Raw genomic sequence first — 21,619 nt, 5'->3', positions numbered from 1 at the left:
AATGATGGGAAAAAGAAGCATGCCTTTGAGCCCGGGTGGTGGGGCCCGCATAAGATTATAGACCGATTGAATCCCACGGTTTATTTGATTCAGTTACTGGGGAAGAAGGGCGTTAAGTACAAGAAATGGTTTCACATTAATCAGTTAAAAACTGCCAAAGAGTAAATACTGCACTGATCTTGTTTCCCACAGACCATGTTACGGATCCTCACGATTGTCAGGCCGACACTGGCCAAGACCGAAGCCGAGGGAAGATGGAGAAGTGGGAGCTGCAGCATGACTCACGAACATCATCAATCATCAATGTGCTTCGAGAAGCGACAGTGCACTGAAGATACGGGAAGGGGAACATCTCTGCTGGAGATGTTATCGGACTGTTATTAAATCCCCTACACCTTTAGAGGTGGGGACCATGTCAGGCCACCCACTTTTTTCCCTCTCACTCTCAATGCTTACGATATATGAGGGGTCAATAAGGATATTTCCCCCTCAAGGTGGGGAGTTTGTAAGAATAAAAGTGTTTACTAATTGATTCTGTGTATGTATAAATGTTAAAGGTGCAGATTAACAGAAAGGCCTGTTTGTGTTGAGATAAAATGGAAGCCCACATATTGCCCGCATGGGCTAAGTTTTGTAAGAAACTAAATGAAAGCCCCCAGAGCTGCCGCATGGGTTTTGTGTATGGGAAAGCCACTTAAACTAAATCAGAGATGGCTGAGCCAGACCAGACAGCCACACGTGTGAGGAGAGCCAATAAGGAGCTGCCCTGGAGCCAAGATCCAATCATGAGGCTTTCGGAGGGACAATGGACTTAAGGGATTTAAAATCTCAAGCCACACAGGTTGCCCTCTCTCGGACACACGGCAGGAGACAACCCTGAAGATCGGCTTGCTGTTTTAGCTGTGTATCCATACCAGCCAGCAAAAGGGATGTAACATAGATCATTAGTTATTATAACCTCATTGTAGCTCTGTTATAACATAATTGACAACTGTTGGTAATGTGCATGTGTGTGTCTTTTTAAGATAACTGACCACTGCTACTAATGTGCATGTGTGTATGTTTTTAATAAACTGTGCCAATTGTTTTGAAAGAATCGTTTCACTATCAAATGTAAGCCCAGAGAGATTTAGAAATCCTACAATCCCTCTGATTATACTGTCCCCTACCATAACTACATTCTTCCACTCCCCCTATTTGAAAAAATCTCACTTTGTGGTAACAACTGCTTAACTTGGTTTCTTTCGAACTTCCTAATTTTTTATAAGCTGGTGGCCCCCATTACTTGAATCTTTCCCCAGTGAATATCATTCCCCTTTAAAATTTAAAATTTGGTCTTTTCCAAAGAACAGACCCCAACATCCTTAACATTTCTTTCTAACTTAGAATGAATTCAAATTAGTTTTTCTTCTCTATCCTCTCAGGCATTATTCAAATACATGATATTAATGCTAAATGGATTATATAGAACAAACTTCCAGGGTGATAAAGTAACTTGGAAAACCAGAACATGGTTTATTCTTCGATGCCTCAGCTAGTAAAGGCAGTGAGAAGCTGAGTCATACAGACCAAGTAGGTCGTACGTTTGATGTGTTGACATTAGCTGACCACATCTGAGGCACTACAACTGATGGCCATGCACTCCGGTTAAGTTGTAAATTGCACGTGTGCCCATGAGTGAGGACAGTTTAATGTTATCTGTGATGAACATTGTGATCTTACAACCTGTGGAACTCATTGCCTTACAAATGAAAATGTGGTAGAAAAAGATGGATGGAAAAAAAAGTTAACTAACTCAACTGTATAAGCTCAATTGAGTAGCCTGACTGAAGTCAGAAGCTTCTGAAGTAGCAGGGTACTGTATAGTGCAGACAGTTCACAGAGACTCAGCACAGCAAGTTTTACACTGGTTATATATTTTTGAAGGTTTTATACATTTAAGCAACTTTTAAAACTTTTTTTTTTTAAAAACAAGATTTTTTTTAAAAAGCAGGCATATCCAACCCATTTACAGAAATAAAAATGTGTTGTATCAACACATGACTGTGTTAAATTAGATCATACAATTCTTAAAAGCCATACATTATTTATGATTTAGTTTATTATACAATAGTTCTCCATAGATAAATTGTCCTTTAGCATCAGGAATTTTGATCTACAGAAAACTGGAAAAGCTTCAGCGTTTCAATTCCTTCTCTTGGGATTTTGACAGTTCTTTCACAGTTGTTGTGAAAAACATTTTCAGAATTGCAGCCATCTGTCTCTTACGAGCTGCTTTACATTTATTCATTGCTTCTGTGGTGAATGTGTTAAATTAAAAGGGCCACCCAAACAGCAGATTTCTTTTTAAAAAGTACAAGATGGAACTGGATCAACAAAGTCTATTTTGAGGGTCAGACAGCAGAAGAATGCTGAACAAACTCCTGAAATTAAAAAAGTAATGAATATACACTGATCAATCAAATCCACTTGGATCACGAGTACACAACCAAAATACCAATTTGTCTTCTCTTCAGATTCTGCTGGAGCTGCTATACATTTCAGCATTTTATTTCAGATTTCCAACATTTTAAGTTTCTACTTTGACTTTTTAATGAAATGATCCAGAGTTCTGATGAATGGTCCCATCTGAAAAGTGGAAGACATCACAATCCTGTCCTCATGCAGCATAGAAAGCTCAGGAGCGAGAAGCTAGCTGATTTCCCCTTCCCTAACCCAAACAGTGCTATGATCAATTGTATCATCTCTACCATTATCCAAGAACTGCCAAGTCAACACAGACGATCTGTGTAACTCAGATGGAACCATGATAAGCTTCAGCTATCAAGACGATTCCTCGTTACACTTATTCAACAAAAAAATCACTTAGACAAAGAAAATTCCACTATAAAAAGGAGGTAGTACAACCATTCATCAGCAGGATGCATTTCCACTACAACATTTGTTTGTGTGGAGCAGTTTCTGCTTCATACTAATGGTTAACTGTGCATTATAAATGTGGAGTTAAGGTTTGAACTGACTCTGCAGCAAAGTACTCCAGGGAATCTCGCTCTTCAGTGTTAAGTCAGGCTCTGACTCTTGATTTAAGCCACATTTACACTTGGTGAAACTATTTCTCACAGCCACTACAGTTGTAGTGTAAACATACCCTTAGATTGACATACATGATCAATAAATACTTTATATGACTAAGCAAAAATAATTATGGATTTAGACTTAAAATCAAAGCAACTATTTTAGTATATGGCTGGTTTTGGTGGATGGTGGGGAGGGGATGGGAAGGAAATGGGAAGTAAGACTACTTTTTGACCACTCCCAATGTTGCCACCAGTGATGTCACAAACAAATTACTCAAGATATCTACTTCCATCGTGAATGGCAAGACTGCATCGGGGGATTGGATTGATGAAATTTACCAACAAAACCACTGGTAAGATTTATAACTTAGCGTCATGGATTCCCTGTTTATAGACATGTAAATATACGTCATCTGTTTGTAACACAAATGCAGCTATTCTGGAGCAGCTAGGACAGGAGAGTTAGGTCTGCAGTCATTTGGATCTTCGTTCCACAAACATTTTGAATCGAGGCAAAACAAGAAACTTGTGGATAAGGTGCAATATTACAGCAACGTGGAACAGTACCAGAATACTAACAGGCTGACTGTTGGGGATTTCATTCTGTAGTCCTCGCCTGAATAGCACAGTATCCTTCAGTACAATGTACACAATTCAAATAATGAATATGCACTAAATGTCCAAATGAACCACTGCCCATTTCTGTTTTTTTTCCCTTGCAGACTGAATGGCCTGTGGAAGATAAATTATGAGAATGAGTTGCATAAATCTGTCTTTTATTCCCATGAGTTTAGAAGGTTGAGGGGTGATCAAAATGCAGGTGTTTAAAATGATGAGATTTAAAAAAAAATGTTTAAATTTGTTGATGTGATGTGGGCATCACTGACAAGGCCAGCATTTATTGCCCATCCCCAATTGCCCTCGAGAAGGTGGTGGAAAGACAACAGAGTGGCTTGTTAGGCCATTTCAGAGGGTAGGTGACTCACCATCATCTTCTCCAGGGCAATTAGGGATGGGCAATAAATGCTGGCCTTGCCAGCAAAGCCCACGTCCCGTGAACAAATAAAAAAAAAAGTCAAGAGTCAACCACAATGCTGTGGATCAGGAGTCACATATAGGCCAGACTGGGTAAGGACAAGAGATTTCCTTCCCCAAAGGACATTAGCAAACCAGATGGGTTCAGTGAACAGGATAGTTTTATGGTCACCATTACTGATACTAGCTTTTTTATTCCAGATTTATTTAATTAACTGAATTTAAATTCCCCAGCTGCTGTGGTGGGATTTGAACTTGTACCTCCGGATCATTAGCCCAGACATCTGGATTACTAGTCCAATAACATAACCACTATGCTACCATTTGGTAAGGTAGATACAGTCTTTTGGTGGGGCAATCCAAAACAAGTCGGCATAATCTTAAAATTAGAGTTAGACAATTTCAAAGTGAAATCAGGAAGCTCTGCTCCCATACAAAAGGGTAGTCGAAACCTGGAACTCTTCCCCAAAAGACTGAGTCAATTGAAATTTTCAAGATATTAATAGATTTTTGTTAGGCAAGGATATTGAGGGATATGGATCGAAGGAATGTAAATGGAGTTGAGGTACAGATCAGCCCTGATCTAAATTGAATGGGGATTAGGCTCGAGGGTCTGAATAGTCTACTCCTGTTTGCATGGTTCAGGTCGCACAAAATTGGGTTTCTGTTCCCCCAGCAGCATGGAGCAGACCAAGCCAATATATAGGAGTGCTACATTACTTAGAAATGTGATTACATAACCACTTCCTTCAATCCTAAACAGATATGAATTAATTTAATAAGAGCCTACAGTAAGATAGTTCAGGAAGTATGTCTGGAGTTGTGTGATGCAGGCTAAAACCCATTCAAGTTTCTGATCTAAACTGTTGTGCAGGAGAGGAAAGGAAAGGACAAATCTTTTGAGTCAAAATAGCAGCAGTCTCATTCTATTGAAAGACTTAACAGTAGCTTTTTTGGGGAACAACTTCAGACATGCAAACCGTAAACTAGAAAAGCAATATTTCTTGGCTCTCACTGAAAAACTTAACACTAAACATTCGGAAGCACCTTCACATGATAGGTAGACCAATTCCAAAGTACAAACTCCTTCTCCACTCTCAGGTAAGAGGATTGATATTACCCTACAGTGCTCACATCCATTAAACATTTTTTTTTTAAAAAAAAGGACCCATTAGAAAAGCGCATGCTGAAACAGGTGCAATGTCTGAAGTGCATCTTCACTACAGCTAAACATGACAGCCAGGGAGTCCCATATTCTCCACCTGAAGTGACTGTTGCAGGAAATTAAGCCTTCCTCCTCCTCCTCCTCATCAAAAAGGCAATGGCAACATCTCCTTTAACAATTAAAATTAATCTGAGCCGCAAAGACCACAGAAGTCTCACCCAAAGCAGCAGTACGAGTTCTACAACTAGTCTCCGTGCCCCGGAATCAAGGTGGGGGGAAATTGGTAGCCAGATTCTCTCCTGATCATTATTTAATGATTTTTGCTGTAAAGTGCATGATCGGACGTCAGGTGAGAACAGAATTACATTCAGCTGTGATGCCCCAGTGGTCAAATAGCCTGCTGATATTTAGCGTGAAGGCCTACACATAATTAAATAGTCACTTGGACAGGGCACCAGTGGGTGGCTGACAAACACTGGGTTGTATCCAACAAGAAGTCAACACTTCCAGGGTGGAAGGGAAGAAAACAGGAGGAGAAATAAAAATAGTTCAGAAAAAATAAAGTTAATTATTAGAAAAAAAAGCCACAATGGAAAGATTTGGCTCCAATGTCACTGCTGCTTCTTCAAAGCAGGAACATCCCCTCTGCTTTGTATATATGTGTAAATATTTAAAGTTCTTCCCAGGCAGCTCATCCTTGGCAGGATATAAATCCTTAAATGTAATAAATGTCACAATAGAATTCTATGGATTGATGAGGAATATTCTAAGTTAGTAAGCGACAACTTGTCATCGGTCAGCTGCATACCAATCTCTTGGCTGTGAAGACTCTGGGATAATTCTTACAAGTTCCTAAAGAAAAGTCTTCTTTTGATCAGCAACTGCACTGTACAGGGCAAGCAGTTCTCACAAGATCATACAGCAATTGCTCTCTCCAGTCTTCTCCCGATTTCTTTGACCTGTACAAAAAAAGCAGAGCAAAAAAAAAAGAAATTGTAGCAAAACTGAAAAGTAGTTTTCTTTAATGGCTACTAATCTCATTTAACATTTTTAACTCCATCTTTTCCATTAGGTACCATTTTCAGTTTTCCTAATAACTTTTTTGGCCAAATAATACTTTGCCAAGTTTATACAAGGATATTAAAAGCCTCCTCACCTTCCCTTCTCCCCCTGCCCCCGAAAACACAATAGGTAAATCCAGATGCAGTACTGAGCCACATAAATCTGATGGTTCTAGGTTGCTAATCTGTGCTGAAATTGACACTGTACTCTAATATGAATACAGCACAATGTAACTTCAGCAAGTGAAAAGCTGAATTAAACCAAGGTCTTGGGGAATATGGTGGGGGTGGGGGGTGGGGGAGGAGAGGGGTGAGAAAAAGGGAAAACATTAAAATGACAACATTGTGGGGAAAAATATAGCAAATTTCTTTGTTATAGTATAATTCTAACCAAAGCAATAGTCATTTCAATGCACACATTCCAAAAGAAAATCAGACTAGCAGTAGAATTGAGTTTGCCTTTGCTAACAATTATCTTCGTCTATCTTCTATCATATTCTTGGATATATTTTTCCTCCTCTATTGAAAAGGCCCTGCAGTTCTGGTACGCTGTTTCAACATTGTCACAAAATTTCAGTAAATCATAAATAATGGATACGTGAAATTTTTATACTGTCTTGACTGGAGCTGTGAAAAAGAAATTCAGTAATACCATAACACATTGTCGTCCAACATACACCACCCTCAGATCCTGCTGTGCTACTTAAACAAGGCAAACTGACCACACAACAATTGTCCTTGCGAAACAAAGAACATGCACCCACCCCCTCTCCTCCACATGGATGCCGTGTGCAAGTTAATGATCTTTTGGGGAAAAAAAAGAGGACTTCCTGGTAACTAGCCAGGAACTGACATAAAGCAGGCAGTCAGGATTTCTACCACGTTATCCAGTGATGGTATTTGGTAAGCACGCAAGTGTGGACATCAGGCAAGGGCAGATTACAACTTCAAAACTTGCAAGTGATACCCTCCTTGGTTGAACAACCTGTGGACCTCATGGACAAGGCTCACTTGAAGAACAATTATTTCTAGCATCCTGAAATAATACCTCAGCAAGAGTTACTGCTTTCAAGGGGTAGGGAATTTTTTTTTTTTTTTTAAAAAGCAACTAAAAGTCTTATATTATCTTTTTTAAATTTAATTAGTATTCTCCTGTAGAAAAGTGGGGAGGAAAGTGTGGAAACACTTCAATCATTTCAGCTCTCGAGTACACATGAAGTGACACAACCTTACCTTGGGAATTAGGCTCTGGCAATGTCTCTCTGGCAACCAAGTGCATCACGGTCATCCTTCCAGGAGGAAGCTTCAGGGCTGTGAAAGTAGGGACAACGTTTTCAGAATACATTAGCATGACATAGATGTTATATCAGATGCGCACAGAATTGGAGGCAATCTTGTGACATGGGTTAGGAGGTAGGAGACAGTAGGATAAAGGATATGAGCTCTGATTAGCAGATGCGACAAGTGGTGTTCCCCACGGATCTGTACTGGGGCCTCAGCTTTTCACCATATTTATCAATGACTTGGATGCAAGAATAGAGTGTTGTAAAGTGAAGTTGTGCAGATGGGAGCAGGAAGTTACAAAGGAACATACAGATTAAGTGAATGGACAAAACTGTGGCAAATGGAGTTCAATGTGGGTAGGGGCGAGGTCATCCACTTTGGATCCAAGAAAGACGAATATCTAAATGGTGAGAAACTAGAAACTGTGGAGGTACAAAGAGATTTGTGTGTCGATGGACACAAATCAATACAAGCCAGAGGACAAAAAGCAATCAAAAAGGCTACTAGAATGTTGGCTGTTATCTCAAGGGTGCCGAAACACAAAGGGGAAAAATGATGCTTCATTTGTACAGAGCCTCAGTCAGACCTCATCTGGAGTACTGCACTCAGTTCTTGGCACCACAGCTCAGGAAAAAAGATATATTGGCCTTGGAGGGGGTACAGCACAGATTCACCAGAATGATACCCAGGCTTAAATAGTTACATTATTTGCACACACTTGGTTTGTATTCCCTGGAGTAATAGATTGAGGGGTGATCTAATTGTGGTGTTTAAAATGATAAAAATATTTGATAAGATAGATACAGAGAAAGTATTTCCTCAGGTGAGAAGAGCCAGAACAAGGTGGCATAATCTTAAAACTAGAGCCAGGCCATTCAGGAGTGAAATCAGGAAGCACTTCTTAAAGGATAGTGGTAATCTGGTATCCTCTCCTCCAAATGGTTGTGGATCATAGAATCATAGCTGCTGGGTCAACTGACATTTTCAAGACTGCGATCGACAGATTTGTTGGCAAGGCCAGAGGATATGTCACAAAGGCAGGTAAAGAAATTGCGGTATAGATCAGCCATGATCCAATTGAAAACTCAAGGTGCAGAATGGCCAACTCCCATTCCCAAGTACATAAAGAGAATACATTGGCAACATACAGCAGCCTTTCAGCATGGCAAGAGAAATCTTGACCTATCTTTCTCCTTTGGGTAAATAATCTGCTGTGAGCTACCAGATTTATATTTCAGATTTCCATTTAATTCTCAGAATGCTGGAGCAATCTTCCCAGAATCTTTTAAATTGCAAAAAACCCCACAAAGTTTGTAACTTACCCCCCAAAGTGACATTTCCATGTAAAAATCTTCCTTGGTAAATGAGCCGTAGAATGTTGGGGCTACTGACCTGTTCTTCATCCCAGCCTGCAGGGATAGCAAACAAAATTTTACATTTAACTACAAAACAGACACAGATTTTAAAATCTCCAATTTAAAAAGTGCATTTTCCATATCATCCAACACTTTTACTGGAGGGAAGTGCATTTCAAAATGAAAAATATGCTGCAAAATATAAGTTCTAGTACATTAAATAAAATTTATGGCCACATAAAAGCACTTCTCTCTCTCTCCTCAAATCTAAGTATCTGAACGGGATGCTATTGAAACCGTATTGCAGTACAAGCAAGACCTTCATGACAGGAAGAGAAGGAAAAATGAAGAGGAATGATGTCTTTGTTTCTGGCTTAAAAATTGTCATTAAAAGGAAGGCTCTGATGAAACTGCTATTCAGTACGATTCTGAGCCATGGATATTGGAAGGTCCCAGGTTTGATTACTTCCTGATCACTATGCAGCTACCCCCGCTATTAAATGTGTCAGGTAGGACAGAAACAGAGCTTGGCTGTAATGTCCCCTCTTGAATAAAATGACGACACATGCTGTACATTTCATACATGAAGAATGGCTACTGCAAAGGGTTTCCCCCCCCCCCCACCCCCGCCAATGATGTATATGACGGATGGTGGCATTTAAGAATCAACTCAATAGGTACAAGGAAAGGTGCTCAATAGGTATGCAATCCTGTTTTTCTCCCCTTAGAAACCCAACTTCTATTAACAAATAAATAGCTCTGGGTGATGTTGGCTGTTATCAGAGTGGTTGACTGCCAACCAAAAGAGATTAGGATTTGTAACACTTGTGTGGAAATATGAAATGGAGCACACTCAGTGGCATAGAGCTGGTAATTTCCCACTTGATCTTTGCGTTCATCTCGTTACGGCCAGCTCGGGCTTATGCTACAACTTGCCTCAGTTCTATGCATATTCGTAACATGCCAGCCCTTTTAAAAACTTGTTTCCAAAATCAGTTGCCCCACAATACAAAACAGAAGTTTTTTGTTCAAATGAGTGTCTGCCACACTTGACTGGGAAAAACCAATCACTATGCTCGAGACTCCCAAGTTAAGAAATCCGTAGATGTAAAGCTTTTGTTTGTCTGAAATAGACTACACTCCCTCTCACTCTGAAGGGACAAGCCCCATTTAACCAAATCCAGAGAGCTTAAATGTAAATGGACACGAGCTATGGCTTAGCAATGCCCACCCCTGCACAGGGATACACGTTTAATCAGCTAGATTTGCACAGCTTACCAACAAAGAACATTGCTAATCCATCAATTGTTTGTCCAACAAGGACTACTCTACCTGTTGCCTTGTAAAGTTCTAAGTAGGTGAAAAATCCTAGTCCCCAGTGACAGGTTCTCAATAAACCAGACTGGCTGGCGAATCATCAACACTGTGGTGAAGTAGTGTGAACATGCCTGACTCAGATGCTGAGAGTTTTTCTTGACACAAAAACACAGAGCAGTATTAGTAGTACAACCCATTGATTTCATCACCCACTTTCCAACTGAAGGAAAGAAGTGCCTAAACTATTGCTAAAAAGCAGTAGTATAGAATTTCTAGCATTATTTTCTGATAAATCTGTAGTGAGGATATCAAAGCTGTTAATCCTTCAGTATGATCCTTACACAAAGGCATTCATTACTACTGTCAGTGCTTCTCAAAAGTGTCTCGTCATCTGCCTCCTAGTCTCGAAATACAATTATTTACATTTTCATCATCCTCACTGAGGAGCGAGGGGTTGAGGAGAATTTTCTCACCTGCAGGGTGGTGGGGGTCTGGAACTCACTGCCTGAAAGAGTGGTAGAGACAGAAACCTTCCACATTTAAAAAGTACTTGAATATGCATTTGAAGTGCCGTAACCTACAAGGCTACGGACCAAGAGCTGGAAAGTGGGATTAGGCTGGATAGCTCTTCGGCTGATAGACACGATGGGCTAATGGCCTCCTTTTGTGCCGTAAATTTCTATGATTCTACGACTACAATCTTACTGAATTGAAGACTTAGGCACCACCTCGCACTTTTAACATACTCTTCCCAAGGATCTCAAAACTATGGAATTTCGTAACCTGCCCCTTTTCCTATAAGCTTTTGAGACCCAAATGTGCCGCCACCAAACCAGCATTTCTTGATTTATTCGCTCTTCTCTCCTAATGTCTTGAACCTTGGTGGTATTCTGGGCTTTCAGCATTGACCGTTCATCTTGGTTTCTTAATTTTGAAGTAATATTATTGGTACAAAAACAAAATTGCTGTTCAGCTGCAAAACACTGCACATTAAAAAAAAGAGGTACCAAAGAATTTTTTCAAGGCAATAAATCATGAACTTAGTTCCCATGGTTCAGGACTTCACCCAAAGTTAGAATCAGCACGGTGTGGAAGGTCACCCCAAGAGATCTAGTACATTTACCATCACAAAAACCCTGTGGAATATCTAGAACACTTACCCATAGGCCAATTTTCATAGACATGTTTGGCAATATCCGCGGCAGAATCATTCGGTGAAAACACAAACTCCTGTGTCTTCCCACTAACTAAAATAAGGCGCAGGTTTACCTGTAGGCAACAGAAATGAGAGGAAGAAATGAATTGGTGGCTAAAGATAGAGCAAAGCAAGGTAGCCAATGCAGCCTGAAATCAATATCCCACACAGACCACAGGAGCCAGTAAACATTTCTGAAAGATTCATCATGGACAAAATGACAGATAATGGAGAAAACAAACATATTTCTCGCCAGACACCCCGAATGCTCAGAGTGCGTAATTGCACATTCCACAGTGCAATTGAGCTGTACAGATGATGAAGACCCTTGACCTGTATGGAGATAGCGAGCGATACTGTAGACTGACTATAATTGGCTTCGTGAATGTGGGCTAAGCATTGGTGGGGTTCGGGGAGAGACAGGAAAGAGAAACATCAGCCAAGATTCCTGCTTCCAATTGCCATCCATTGCTACTCACCGGAAAATGTACACATGGAAGACAAGAAAAAACAGAATCAGCCACAATGCCCCACCCTCCCCAATTTCATTCCAAAAGTAAAATACTGCGGATGCTGGAATCTGAAATAAAATCAGAAAATGCTGGAAATCTCAGCAGGTTAGGCAGCATTGTGGAGAGAAACAGAGTTAACCTTTCAGGTCGATGACCCTTCATTAGAACTGGCAAAAGTTTGAAATGAACAGATTCTTAAGGAGCACTGAAAGGGGGAGGGGAGGAAAGAACAAAAGGGAAGGTTTGTGATAGGGTGGAAGGCAGAAAAGATTCAAGAGACAAGGGATGATGGGCCAACTTGAGATAGTAATAGCAGTAGTTGGAAAAAGATGAGTCTAGATAGGGTGTGAATGGCGGAATTAATATCAGCTGCCATGGGAAACGGAGAAAAAACATACGTAAGATCGTGCGGAGGGGGGTTGTTGTTTTTTTTAAAAAAAAAGTTGAGTAACTTGTCTAAATAGCAACTAACCGAGCAGCCAACAGCTGCAAAACCATATTTCTGCAAGTTTCAGTGACTTCAAGAAAAGTGAATAAAAACACAGCCCTCGAGAAAACTTCTGCAATCAACAAAAAAAATTGTATTACGTTCAAGCAGTATACAAAGTAAACAGATTTTCCAGGAAAACTACACATTAAACAAACTGGAATACCTTTTCATCACAGAGAACTCTTGAGAAAATGTACCTAAGTGATACTATGTTAATTCAATATTTATAGGAAACATTAATGGTTCCTGCAGAGCTCTGATAGAAGCACGAGTAAAGAATACTTGAGGGTGGACAGTCAAGTCAAATTTGTTAAGCTTTTTGATTGTTGGAAAGATGCCAGAGAGCAATTCTACAGTATATATAAAAACATGATTTATCATCATCATCACAGGCAGTCCCTCGGAATCGAGGAAGACTTGCTTCCATTCTTAGGAGTCCTTGGGTGGCTGAACAGTCCAACACGAGAGCCACAGTCCGTGTCACAGGTGGGACAGATAGTCATTGAGGATAAGGGAGGGTGGGACAGATTTGCTGCGCACTCTTTCATTGCCTGCGACTCGGGGTGCTCAACGCCCTCCCGGATGCACTTCCTCCACTTAAGTGGTCTTTGGCCAGGGACTCCCAGGTGTCGGTGTGGATGTTGCACTTTATCAGGAAGATTTTGAGGGTGTCCTTGTAACGTTTCCTCTGCCCACCTTTGGCTCATTTGCCGTGAAGGAATTCCGAGTAGAGCGCTTGCTTTGGGAGTCTCGTGTCTGGCATGCAGACAATATGGCCTGCCAAGCGGAGCTGATCAAGTGTGGTCAGTACTTCAATGCTGGGGATGTTGGCCTGGTTGAGGACACTAATGTTGGTGTGTCTGTCCTCCAAGGGGATTTGTGGGATCTTGGAGACATCGTTGGTGGTATTTCGCCAGCAACTTGGTGTCTACTGTACATGGTCCATGTCTCTGAGCCATACAGGAGGCCGGATATTACTACAGCCCTGTAGACCATGAGCTTGGTGGTAGATTTGAGGGTCTGGTCTTCGAACACTCTTTTCCTCAGGCTGCTCTTGTTGATAGGATGCTTCCGAGGTATTTGAGGGTGGACAGTAAAATCAAATTTGTTAAGCTTTTTGATCCTTGGAAAGGTACCAGTGAGCAATTCTACAGTATGAAAAAACCCCATGATTTATTAAGATCGGAACAGTGAAGACAGAAACCATTTAGATCAGTAAATTTGGTTGCCTTTTACACAGCTGTCTCGGAGCGGAACCTGAACAAGCGGTCAAAGGGAGAGATTCCCAGGTTCAAATTATTAACGGTATTTTCAGGTACACTATAATCTTGAAATATCAAAGGGGTTCAAATAATTGATGTGGAATGTAATCCAAACAAACAATTACCCAACAAATGACCATTTATATAGCACCTTTAAATGTAGAAAAAACATCCCGAGGCTCGAGACAAGGGAAAAGGAAATATTAGAACGACGACTAAAAGCTTGGTCCAATAGGTGGGTGACTAAAAGCTTGGTCCAATAGGTGGGTTTAAGGGGGGTCTTAAAATGAGGAGAGGGAGGTGCAGAGAAGGAGGGTTTAAGAGAGGGAATTCCAGTGTATGGAGCCTAAGTGGATGAAGGCATGGCTGCAAACAATGGGGCAGAAAAGGGTGGAGGGGGTTGCACAAGGGGCCAGAGAGTTAGAGGGGGTCCTGGTCCAGGACAGGATAAGGGCAGCAGAGTTTTGGATGAGCTGAAGTTTACAGAGGGTGGAGAACACGCAAGTGGTCAGAAGTACATTGAAATAGTTAGGTATGGAGGGGACAACGGCATGCGGAGGGTTTCAGCAGCAGATGGACTAAAGCAATGGTGGAGATTGGCAGCATTTGTAATGGAATGTACATGGGGTTCAATAGGACTGAGACTTCAATCAGTTTGGTTCAGCTGGAGACAGCGAGGGACAAATTCAGTGGCAAGGGTATGCTACAGGAGTCAATGTTTAATTTGGAGAAATTGAGGCTCATCCATGACTGAATACTGGGAGACAATAAGTTCAGGAACTTGAGGAAAAGGAAGTCGGAGATGGGATGGCAGTTTAAGGGGTTGAGGGTGGGTTTATTAAAGGAGGCATAATGATGGCAGATTTGAACGGGAGGAGATGGAACCATGAAAAATCTTAGCTGTCATGTGATCTAAGGAACACGAATTGCGTCTCGTGGACAAGGTGAGCTTGGAGAGGACATGCCAGGGGATGGGAGAGAAACTAATGAAAAATACAAGGATTGAGGCTCAGCAAAGAAGAGAAAACAGCAGAGGTAGCAGAATGAAGGGTTCCAATCTTCAGGAGAAAGAAGTCCTCTAGTTCCTTGCACTTGTTGAAGGAGAGGGTGAAGGAGACAGGGAAGGTGTTTAAGGAGACATTTAATAGTGGAGAAAAGTGACTGGGGTTATTTTACTCTCTAGGATGATCTTGAAGTAGGGTACGGTTTTGGTAGGGAGGGCGAGAATGCTGGGAGATGCAAGAGCAAACTCAAAAGGATGTACTCAACAACAACTTACATTTATATGGCAACTTTAAAGCAGAAAAACATCCCAAGGTGCTTACTTTCTTCAAATTTGCCACCATTTCGGTGGGGAAACTCCCATGATCACAATATACTTACGGATGAGGAAGAGCAACTTCCGGATATCAGACCTAAAGTTGCCTTTGTGAGTTTAAATTCTGAGGGTAGGACAAAGGGCCAAAGGTTCAAAGTAATAAAGTGGATTTACCTCTTCCATTCTGTTAATGTCAATTTGGCTCCTGCAAGTCAGAAGGTTGTGGGTTCAAGCCCCACTCCAGGATTTAAACACATAGGCCCAGAAAATCCTCAGACTTGGGATCTGGATAATTACACCAGGTGGCCCCGAAGATGTATCATGTGGTGTCCAGTGTCACGTTTGAGGCCTTCCACAACTGGTGGGTACCGCAGGGCATTAACAATCATCGATGAGAAAAACATGATTTAGGTTTATTTTATGTTATACATTTTTAGTTTAATTGGACCATCTGCAGTAGTGTTGTATTCGTGCTGTCTTCCTCTTGAAGGACGCATGTAATGCGGTCTGCGTCATGGTGAATACCCAGTAGTATCACCTGATTAGGAACAATCAAGTAATCGATTCTGTTAACTCTCATCGCTTTCTGGTACCTCTTTTCAATACTAAAATGCCCTAGTTTAACCAGTCTTTCCTTAGAATAGAATTTTTTGAAATTAGGGATCAGTGTCAAGGTTCTTCTCTGTACTGCCACCAGCACTACAGTTTGATCACAACTTCCTATGATTTGTACTCTACCGTTTTGGCTTAACATTCGATTGCCTTTGTTGTTTGCTGTTCTGTAAGACTCCCAAGTCTCTTACAACTTCCAAGACTGAATTTTTTTTGATCATGTCAAACTTACTTAGACACAAGTCAGACATGAACAGAACTACAATGCAGAAAAGCTGCAGAATATGGTCCAGCAATATCCGAACTGAAACTAATCTGATGTTTAATCGTAGTTTCTGGTGGGTTTGACATCGGATCATCTTAATATTAATTCTGATAAATCTAACATTTTGGCTGTAACTTATCAAGGTCTGAAAATTTATGTATTTTAATTTCAAGTTCCCAGCATCCAATTTTTCTTTCCTACGATTGCAATATTGCAGTTTCAGTATTATGCCACCGGAGGCCCTTAGTAAGCAAGCGTTCTCCCTCATGACAAAAAACTGGACCTGCAATTTATGAACATAGACTGCAAGTTCTAATAGAGATACTTGCTGCAGGTTCTGATCCCTCCCAGGCCCAATAAAAGTCAGCACTGTAGTTCAGACCAGCTGAAATTGCCACAAAAATAGTACTGGTCAACGGGTCAAACAGTGTGCGCGCAAATTCTGCAGGCCATTTTAGCAATACGAAGGCTGGTCAGTTTATTAAACAAATGCAGCTCATCTATACAATAGTACATAGCATGTTATGTCACAGATGCTGTTCTCTGGTTGCACAGTTTCAATTTAGAATGGGACCAATAGCAGGTGGCCAAATACACCTTACTCCTTCACCCCCAATTTTCTACTCATCTTTCCTGAAGATAGTCAATCTGGGATATGGTTCCATTAGTACTTCAGCCAAGTGTAGGCATCAACAATGATGTCAGGCTATTCTGACTATAACATTGTCACAGCTGAGCCCTTTCTAACAAGGATCACTAAAATACAACCAGAAGAAGGAACCCAGGCTCAATTTTCCCTCACTCACCAAGGGTCACCGTGTCTCAATTTCTGCATTTGCTAAGATAAGGCAACTCAGTACACACCAAGGATCTTACTTAGGACCAGAGACACAAGGAGAGGAAGTAAGCAATGCACAGCAACTGGACATTATACACTCACTGATCTCTGTACTTCAAGCCAATTGGTTTTCAACGTTTTGAGAGATGTCTTTTGCATTCCCTTCCCCTAGTTAGTTTTACAGCACAACATGGTCCAACTGTACAGAATCCTTTCCTTATTTTCTTTTCTATGCTGGAGTCTCCAAAAAATATAGGAATATTTTCTTCATGCAGCACAAGAATTTCAAAGTCACATCAAGAACTTGACTTTTTCTTGAATACTTATATCAATTTACAGTGATTTAAAACATATTTCTCAAACGTACTGCAGATTAATTTATCAAAATATGGTTTTCTGAAATTATATTTCTAACATTTTTCTTTCAAGCCTCATCAAGGCAGTCAGAAATCAGATTCCAACATTGTTAAATTAAAAAGGAGTCATGAACACCACTGCTGCACTTCTAACCTCAGCCACATATCAAGACCTTGGAGGGGGTGCAGAGATTTACCAGAATGGTATCAGGGATGAGGGACTTCAGTTATGTGGGGAGGCTGGAGAAGCTGGGATTGTTCTCCTTAGAGCAGAGATGGTTAAAGGAAGATTTAATAGGGGCATTCAAAATCATGGTTTTGATAAGAGTAAGTAACGAGAAACCATTTCTACTGAGAGAAGGATCGGTAACTAGAGGACACAGATTTAAGATAATTGGCAAAAGTGGCAGGTGGCAAGAGGAGGAAACTAAGAAAAATAAAAACACAGTGAGTTATGAAGATCTGGAATGCTGAAAGGGTGGTGGAAGCAGATTCAATAGTAACTCTCAAAAGAGAATTGATAAATACTTGAAAAAGGAAACATTTGCAGGGCTATGGGGAAGAGCAGGGGAGTGGGACTAATTGGATATCTTTTTCAAAGAGTCAGCATAGATGGGCCGAATGGCCTCCTTTTGTGCTGTATGATTCCAAGATCATCATGGAGAGGTCAAGAGGCCAGAACTTCTCCACAAAAGGGAACAAATGGAAATACAATTGGAAGCAGCCTCATACCTTTATCTGGAAACCAGTTTCAGATTAACATGAACTGAAATCAGGTTGCTCGCATGAACAAATAATACGAAGAACCGTACACGTAGGAGACCATTAGGCCCATCATGTCTGTGTTGGCTCTTCAATTCACAGCCGATTCCACAGCCCGGATCGCTCCATAGAATCAAAGAAAGGAGAGAGGGAGGTGAAGTGAGAATATACAAAAGGGAAGCATGTTCTTTTTTAAGGAATGGCTCAATCAGCAAGTGCACCAGCATCCAGTGTGGCACATAGCCCGAAGTCCCAGGTACAATCCCTCATTTACACCAAACTAGTGATTTCAGCCCGGGGGGGGGGCAGGTGGACGGACACACACACACACACACACACACACACACACCCCTCCAGTAAGACTAATCAAAAACAGGGCTCCTGTTTCTCATCAATATTCAGTGATACCTGGCTCAGCTATAATGCTGCCTACACGTGAATACCATTACCCAAGCAAAAACCATTACCCAAGCAAAAACCAGAATGGTTACTTGGCCAAGGTATTAAGAGGGTTGCTGACATTCATGCAATAGGCAGCACCTTTGAGAGGGGAAACAAATAGTATGGTCTACCACAAGGCTTTGTACCAGGGTACTGTATGTTGGAGACTGGTACAAATAGACCCTTTTCTCCTTTCAAATCTCCAAAAAGGTCAAATACAATGATTTCATTAGCTCAATTTAACACTCTGATTACTTCACATGGTCCTGTGCTCTAGGAGAGGGTTAGAAGTTATTTATAAAATTATGGCCCCAACCACTGGACTGTAAAGCAACTCTTAACAGATACCTATACAAGATAATAGGCCTCAAATTTCTAAGACACTCAGGCTGGCAATTTACCAGCAAATAGCACGTCATTTTTGATGTACCCCTGTAATGATCTAGGAGATAAAAGAAACAGTTGCATTTATATGGCACCTTTCATAGTCACCAGATGTCCCAAAGTGCTTTACAGTCAATTAAGTACTTTTTGAAGTGTAGTCACTCTAAGCTTTGAGTTATAGGTGACTGCATCACTGATATTAATCTTGGTTAATACAAATGCCACATAAAAATGGGAGTGAACTGTGTTTAAAATGTAATCCCCAGTTTAAAAAAAATCCAATTCCACAACATAAAAAAGGGACCCCTGCGCTCCAGAGCACAGCAAGATGAAAATATTAAACTGCATTTTCAACTCCAATCATCGTACAATTCCTATACAAAGTGATTGAAAATTCTATTGAACTCCATGCAGGCATTTTGAACCACAATACTAAAACCCTAACTCACATATTTCTCTATATATAATTGGCCTCTGCGTTCTAATTGTTCTCCTCCTCTCCTGAAGGTACAACTATTGCTGTGGTATGTTCTGGGTGCCAGCAGCCTCATCATCATAGGCAGTCCCTCATTTCAATGAAGGACCTAATATTCCAGGTCCCGAACTACATGTTGAAGGATGGAAGATGCCGGTGCGTGGATTTTTAAAAAAAATCGTGGTGGCCGTTGCACACCAGCCACCACATGGGCTTGACAGAGCTAGGTCTTGGTTCAGTGGCAAAGATTAACCAAGGCGACAGGAGACCAGCTCTGCTGCATGGACCTAGTGCTGTCCTAGGGCCCTCGCCTCTTCTGGGCCCCGAACTCGCGCCTCTCCTGGGCCCTGATCACGTCACTCTGCAATCTCTCGCCGCTCCAATCAGCGACCTGGACCTTGGTGATGTCCAATCCAGTTGTCCTCTTCACAGCCGGCGCTCTCCAGCATGCGCTCCTTAGAAGGCCCCGACCTGCTGATGGTCCTTGCAGGTCGGGGCCACCGCGCCGAATGCCGGGTAGGGCGGCAGTACTCCAGTACTTTGCTGAAATGGTTATTCTTCATATATGAACCTAGTCAATGAGTACTTGTGAGCTATTCCCCAATTAAGGACATCACAGCAGACAAGAGATGCTGTTGAACAAAATATGTATCTGGACAGAAAAACGGCAGATGAAATTGAATGCCGATGAGCATTACATTGGAGGGCAAAAAAAAATGTGCAACATATAATCCATGACTGGTGTTGAAACAGCCACAGAAAAAGTTGAGGGAGACCTACGACTTGAGATTCAATGCTTCCAGCCATGTCAAGCAGAATATTGAATTAAATTGCTAAACAGTGGAATACAAGTCAGAGGAGACAGCTATTATACTGCACCTTGAGTACCGTACCCAGTTTCAGTCATTGAGAAGCGAGGGAGACGTTCAAGTCCCAGAGGCAGTGTGGAGAAGAGCCACATGGTTGATCTTTTGTAATGTAGACTTTTTACACTAGAGAAGACCACAGAAGTGGGAGCTTTTCAGCCAGCTAAGGTGGCACCCAAGAGGTGACCATACAGATATACAAAGTAGTTGAATATGGAAATTCAGAACATTACTTTAAATTAAATTGCAAGAGGACACAAGTTTAAATTTAAAAAATGCAAACTTACGACCATCAGCGGGAAGTTCTTCAGAGTGGTTAACACTTGGAATGGACTCCTAGATATAATAAACTAGATGTAATAAACCAGTGAGCTGAAATAAAGCAAAGGGGGTTCTCCATTCAATCCCTCGACACCACAAATTTACCTAAAATATATCCAGAAAAGTGAAAGTACTTCCTGGGACGTGAAGCACGAGGGTTCAACTATGGGATTTGTCAGAGATGCCGAACACCAAGAGAGAGAGTCCGTTAGTCCTGCATTCATTATTCCAGGTTAAATAGCTTGCTTGCTTCAATTATTATTTCATTATTTTTTTAAAAGACCAATATTAAGTTTTCAGTTTTACTTTCTCCAGTGAAAGCAAGTTTAGTTGCTTGAGATTTTCTTCCCAACTTAGTTCCCCAAGATCTGGAATCGTCGCACTCACTCTTCACTGAACCCTTCCTAATGAATCAATGTAGCAGTCACAACACTTCAAAAGTAACTAATTGGCTATGATGTGCTGTGGGACATCTTCAGATAAGGCACTATATAAATGCAAGTCCTTCTTTCTACGTAGGGTAACCAAAAACTGCACACTATACACAATGAGGATTTGGATGCCATTAGATTAAAATAGAATCTACAAATTTCACCATCAGCACCGCTCAAATTGTAAAGACAGTGTTATGCAGTTCCTTGATTTATTAGTGTTTGAGATAAAAATAAAAAAGTATTAAGGGGGAGGATGGGGAACCAGAGGAAGGAAAATGAAAAAAATTAAAAAGCTACAGAGCCAAGCAACTGACTGGTGCCACTGACTACAGACAGCCACAAAAGCAAAATAGCTGGAACAATAGGTTCAAGCAAAGTCAGAGCCTATTTCACTGGCCCTTGCAGTACCATCTGTTACAGCCAGACAAGGGACACTCTCAGACTGGAACACAATTACATATTATTAGTGACAAATTTCAGCACCAGTAAATGGAGAAACACAGCTAGCATTTTAATTAGGGACAATGTCAACCCCCTCCTTCCATCTCTCCCTTTCACACACACACACACCTAGCACATGACAAACTAAGACTTAAAGCTGCAATGTATTAGAATATGGTCTTTTTCAGCTCATGCCCTGGTCTAAATCCAGCTTTGGCTGATGGTATGAAAGTCTCATTGCATGCTCCTTCTACGCTGGCTGCAATGTCCCAACTGAAGATAGCTTGGACATTCTCAATCTAATTACTGATGGGCACGAGTCCAAGGCACAACACTCCCTTCAATTTGGCACT

General features: G+C 41.1%; 1 protein-coding gene across 1 annotated transcript in view; it reads right to left on the bottom strand.

Annotated features, from left to right (window-relative positions):
- Positions 1–1,970: 1,970 nt before the first annotated feature.
- Positions 1,971–21,619, bottom strand: part of LOC139265562 (ubiquitin-like protein 3) — a 39,539-nt gene continuing 19,890 nt past the window's right edge. The window contains exons 2-5 of the mRNA XM_070882637.1: positions 11,455–11,563; positions 8,945–9,031; positions 7,572–7,649; positions 1,971–6,236 (exon numbers count right to left, since the gene is read on the bottom strand). Of these exons, the coding sequence (XP_070738738.1) occupies positions 6,184–6,236; positions 7,572–7,649; positions 8,945–9,031; positions 11,455–11,563 (327 nt within the window). The 3' untranslated portion in view covers positions 1,971–6,183. The remainder of the gene's footprint in view (positions 6,237–7,571; positions 7,650–8,944; positions 9,032–11,454; positions 11,564–21,619) is intronic.

This window comes from Pristiophorus japonicus, chromosome 6 (genome assembly GCF_044704955.1).
Source record: "Pristiophorus japonicus isolate sPriJap1 chromosome 6, sPriJap1.hap1, whole genome shotgun sequence".
NCBI classification, from domain to species: domain Eukaryota; kingdom Metazoa; phylum Chordata; class Chondrichthyes; family Pristiophoridae; genus Pristiophorus; species Pristiophorus japonicus.
Note: the sequence above shows the minus strand (reverse complement) of the source record. Positions and strands in the feature narration are given on the sequence as shown.